This window comes from Morone saxatilis, unplaced genomic scaffold (assembly GCF_004916995.1).
Source record: "Morone saxatilis isolate NCDOM2014 unplaced genomic scaffold, NCSU_SB_2.0 Contig21, whole genome shotgun sequence".
In the NCBI taxonomy this organism is placed as follows: Eukaryota; Metazoa; Chordata; class Actinopteri; family Moronidae; genus Morone; species Morone saxatilis.
In genome coordinates, this window is record NW_023339774.1 from 22,956,671 (window position 1) to 22,962,322 (window position 5,652).

At 43.7% G+C, this 5,652-nt stretch overlaps 1 protein-coding gene across 1 annotated transcript; it reads left to right on the forward strand.

Moving 5' to 3' along the window:
• Nucleotides 1-6: 6 nt before the first annotated feature.
• On the forward strand, nucleotides 7-1,795 carry slc25a46 (solute carrier family 25 member 46; the record flags this gene model as incomplete). Its single annotated transcript, XM_035667420.1, has 2 exons — nucleotides 7-96; nucleotides 268-1,795. Coding segments are annotated over 2 exons (687 nt in total), but the record flags the coding sequence as incomplete, so codon positions are not given.
• Between the last annotated feature and the right edge of the window lie 3,857 nt (nucleotides 1,796-5,652).

The following is a 5,652-nucleotide window of genomic DNA, read 5'->3' on the forward strand; positions in this document are numbered from 1 at the left end:
TCTCTCTCTCTCTGTGTGTCTGTGTCTCTCGCCCACAGGTTAACAGCGGTGGTTGCTCTTCCGTTTTACTGCGCCAGCCTCATTGAGACCGTCCAGGTCAGTACTGATTATTGATTATTGATTATTGATAATACTTAATGAGTAATATTTGATTAAAGTGACTAAAGGTCCAGTTAGTAGCAGTTCTGGAGCTTTCAGTAGCAGATCAATAATCAATAATAAGGGCCGTTGTGTTGTCTGTCTGAACTTCCTGTCGTGTCTCCACAGAGTGAGATCGTCCGTGACGACGCGTCCTCCGGCCTGCTGGATTGCGTCCGTGAAGGTCTGACGCGGTTGTTGGGCGTCGGTGCTCCTCACAGTCGCCGTCTGCTTCCTCTCAGCTCTATGCTTCTTCCTGCGGCGCTGCACGCCGTCCTGCGATACGCCATCGCTGCGTCCGTTCAGCGGGCTGCGCTGTGGCTGCACCAGCGGGGCAGGAAGCAGCGGGTGGACCCTAGCAACCCACTGGATGCCTACTTCCCTGAGCTGGCGGCGGCGTGGGCGGGGTCTCTGGTGGCCGACATCGTTCTGTTTCCTCTGGAGACGGCGCTGCACCGCCTCGGCCTGCAGGGCACGCGCACCATCATCGATGCCACCGACGGCGTGGTCGCCGTGGGGAACGGTGGAAGCCCGCTAGTCCTGCCCGTCAACACACAATACGACGGCTTCTCCGACTGCCTCCACGCCATCCGCCGTAAGGAGGGCGTGGGCGGGTTCTACCGCGGCTTTGGAGCGCTGGCGACGCAGTACGCGCTGCACGGAGCGCTGCTGGCTGCGGCCCGGACTGTACTGAGGCTGCTGCTGCTGGACGGGAAGAGCAGCTAGAGCCGCAGCATCACGTCCTGTACGTCGTCCACTGATGCGTCTCTGCGGAGTGCCGCCGATTATTTCTGCCGCCATGACAACCAGAGAAGAGAGAAATAGGGTGGATATTTGTTTTGTCATGGCGGCTGAATGTGACGGCTGGTTGGTGGTCAGAAAAACACCAAGATAATAAAACCAGAGAACGATGCGAGTACGAAACCTCCGAATATCTATAAAAACGACGTCAGGCAGAAAGTGGCACTATCAGGAACACCATAGCAACCACCATAGCAACCACCATAGCAACCACGTTTAACTGACCTAGCCTCCCCAAACTACATAGCAACCAACAGGAAGCCTGACAACCACCGTAGAAAGTTTAGCCTAGCTTAGCACAAAGACTGGAAGCAGGGGGAAACTGTTAGCCTAGACCCATCGCCTCAGGTCTCTGAGCGTCACTTCCTGATGTCACTTCCTGCCTTGAAATAAAATGTTGTGGTGATCGTGTGTCACCATGGAAACGCAGAGTCACTTCCTGTTCCAGCATGACAGCATGAGCTCATGATCCTGTTTAAAATAATATTGTTTAAATACTGAAAGCTGATTGGTCACCTACAGAGAAAACAAAAACACTTTTTATTTGTATAAAGATGTAAAAATGAAAGAAGTTCTATGTATTCAAATAAATGTAGATTTAGATTAAGTTATATGTGATTGATAAATATTTAAATCATTATTCAAATAAAGAAAAATAATAAATAAATTGATCAGCTGAATCTGGTGTCAATTTTTCAAAATAAATGCCAAAAGGTTTGAAATATTCAGCTGTTTTTCCTTTTTAAAATCACTGGTTCGTATTTGTTGTAAATGTCACATGTTGAAACTCGTGTTGTCGAAAAATAAAACTGCTGTAAATTTGTTTTCATGTGAAATAAAATCAGCTGTGTGGAGACGCTGCTTCTTATTCAATTTAACTGAACAAGTATAAGTTAATTCAATTCAATTTCATTTGTATAGTGCCAATTCATAACAGAAGTTATCTCAGGACACTTCAAACTAACCCTAGGACAGAGAGAGAGAGACAGAGAGAAGCAACTACACCAATACACTAATGAACATGAAGAAGATAGTTAATTTTCTGACTGTATATATTAACACTGATAAACACCCAGAGAGATTACTTCATTTACTTCATTTGTAATAAAATACAAATAAATATATATTCATGTTAAGTTTAGGTTTGTTTATCAGTAAGTTTTATAAAATCATATTTTAATGAGTTTAAATGAAAAATTAATACAAAAACATCCAAATTTAATTTGCTTTCATTTTTTACTCACTCATTTAATATAATATATAATATTTAGTTTTGTTTGTAACTTTTTTTTTTTACTAAATTGTTTCTCCAGCATTTTCATTTTAAAAAAATATATTTCTTATTATTAGTAGTTTTATTTATTTTTTTATTATCTTTATATAATATATTTGTGTTCTTTTTGATTTATTGTGCACAATTGCATTTTATTTTTTTCCACCAGAAATTATTATTGTTGTTATTTTCTATGATCGCAGTCGGAACCGGAGTTCGTCCTCCGGGCGGAACCTTCATTGTGGTGTTCGTTGTTTCCGGTCGGACTCAGTTCCTCGGCGCCCCTCCATGTGTTCCGTCCCCGTTAAGCTCGGTCTCTCCGGTTCGTCGCTTTCTTCGTTAGTTTTCGGCTTTTATCCGGTAGAGTCCTCCGTTATTACCGGTCATGCCGAGTGGCGGGAGTTGTTTGTTCTCCGGTTTCCGGGTTCTGGGACTTTATTCCAACCACGTGCCGCACGCGCTCAGGTACCACAAGAAGCACCGGGAGTTTTACCTGGTGACGGCGGTCGGTAAATGTTTCCACACCTACAACGTAAGAACATTTTATATCAATGTGTTTTATTTATTTATTGAAATGTGTCCACCGACGGCTCCCGTACACACTGTCAACATGCTGATAGCAGCTGATCGTGGTTATCGATTAATGTACGAACAGGAAGTGACTGATTCAATTATCTGCGGACACAGACTGATCAGCTCTAATATAAACTTTATTGATTGATAGACTGATCAGCTCTAATATAAGAGATGGTTCAGGACTCACCTGATCCAGCCCTAACTATAAGCTTTATCAAAGAGGAACCGTCTTAAGCCTACTCTTAAATGTGGAACGAGGGTGTCTGCCTCCAGACCACAACTGGAAGCTGGTTCCACAGGAGAGGAGCTTGGTAACTGAAGGGCTCTGGCCTGTTCTACTTTTAGAGATTATAGGAAACCACAAGCTAGCCCAGCCATTCAGAGAACGTTAGAGTTCTAGAGGGGTAATATGGGTACTATGAGCTCTTCAAGTTATGAAGGTCCTACCATTGAAGAGCTTTATTTAGCGCCTGAGGAGGAGGATTTTAATTCTAATTCTAAAATTTAACAGGGAGCCAATTGCAGAGAAGCTAGAACAAGGAGATATCGATCTCTTTTCCTATGTCCTGTCAGACTCGCTGCTGCAAGCGTTTGAATTAATTGGAGCGGTTGTTTAACGGGACTTATTAGCGGCAACCTGATAATAAAAGAGCTTGGCCAGTAATTTCCAGCCTTGAAGCTAAACAGGAAGAGAACAAATGAAACACCTCAATGGTTATTCACATATTTCACTCGTTGAAAACATCAATCAATCAATCAATCAAATCAATCAACTATCTGCCTCCAGCACATTTCATGAAAATGAAATAAAGTAGATTAAAAAATAAAATGTAACAGAAATTCTGTTTTACAAAGTTTAAATACAAAGTGAAACTATTCTGGTTTAATTAAGACAGAAATAACAATAATAATTATAATCTGTCATAATGATTAATATTATCGTTATTCAGGTTATATTATTATACATTATGGTTTGTATAGGTATACTATATAGATTATTATCAGAATTTAAAGAGACAGACTGATCAGCGTTATTTTGAATCGCTCTGATCTATTGATTACAGGTGAACAGGTTGGGATCGTCTCAGTCAGGTGAGTACTTTAAAGCTTTATAATTCACTCTGGATGATGCTGCTGAGTGTTTCTGCCCTCTCTGATTGGCTGCTGCTGTTCTCATGGGATGCTTGGTGAGTTTCCCTACGCGTAACAGCCTTTCAGATGACATCAGTCTGCGTGGGCAGCAGACCGGGATGTTGGTGTTCGCTGCCGCCCGGGTCGCCCTCATCTGCGCCTTCGCCCAGGAACAAAGAGCGTAATAAAACTTTATTTATTCTTCTGCTGATTGTAAATGGAACAAAAATAAAACAAACGCATTCATTTAAAGTGTTTCTTCGTTATTTACTGATACTAACAATAACAACAATAACAACAATAAACAAATAATAACGAGTCGTTGGTGCGGAGTCATCCTGCTTGGGAGTCCGGGGCCGGTTAAATAAATGAATATTTTGACCCAGTTTTGCTCTCCGTACAGCGTCGGTGATGCGTTACCATGGACACAGACAGGAAAGTGCGCTCGTGCTTCCTCTGGGCGATCAGCTGATCTCTGCTGACAGCGGCTGGTGATGTCATCGGTGTGCTGGATGTCCAGGAGGAGCGTGAGGGGGCCGGGGGCTTCACTTACTCCTTTATCTTCCTGTCGTGGTGTTACCACATCATGCCTTGCCTCTCTCTGTCTCTCAGCGTTTACCTGCGACTGCAGTTTGACCCGCACCTTTGCCGTGTCCGCCCATTGATGCCACCCCAGCACCTACCTGAACAAGGTGCTGCTGGGGAAGCTCCCAGCGGTTGCATTGCGCCCCCCTGGAAACATCAAGACCAGGCTTGCATGTTAGCATCCCAGGCTAACGCGTCTCTAGCCTCTCGTCAGCATGGGCATGATGTCATAAAATACTTATTGTTTGGTTTTATGATGATGATTGATGATGATTGATGATGATGACATAACTTTAAAATAAGTGACGTGGTACTGATGGGTTAATTATCTGTGTTGTTGTCTTGCAGTAAGGTTGTTGTTTACGTTCCCTGGAATGGTCAGCAGGGGGAGTCACAGTTCTACAAGCAGGTCAGCAACAAACAAACCAAAACAAACAAACAAACCAAAAACAACTGGGGGGGGGCGGTCTGTGTCACTGACACTTATAACGTTAGCACGGTAACGGTAAAGTAGCTCCTCAACAGGAGGGAAAACGAGATGTAATAATTAATAAATTACATTGAAATAATTTTTCTTATAATCATTTTTGTAAACAGGTTACAACGTCGTCATAGCAAACATTAGCTGCTCTACATTATTTTGAAAAAGACATTTTTTAATTATTTCTTGTTCTCCACAGGGTCCCGCAGGTGGACGTGGCGGTGTCGCACGCGAAACCGGTCGATCTCATCCACCAACATCCGATTGGACGGGAGACGCCTGGATTGAGCTTCACACAGGACTGCGGGACCAATCAGCCTCGCATCGCTTTCAAACAGGTATCAGGTTGGTAGTCTCTTCTCTCTCTCTCTCTCTCTCTCTCTCTTCTCTCGTCTCTCTGGTCTCTCTTCTCTCTCTGCTCTCTCTCTTCTCTCTCTCTCTCTCTCTGGTTCTCTCTCTCTCTCTCTCTGTCTCTCTCTGTCTCTCTCTCTCTCTCTCTCGTCTCTCTTGCTCTGGTCTCTCTCTCTGTCTCTCTCTCTCTCTTCTCTGTCTGTCGTCTGTCTGTCTTGTCTGTCTTCTTCTCTGCTCTCTCTCTCGTCTCTGTCTGTCTCTCTCTGTCTCTCTCTCTCTCGTGCTCTCTCTCTCTGTCTCTCGTATCCCCCTCTTT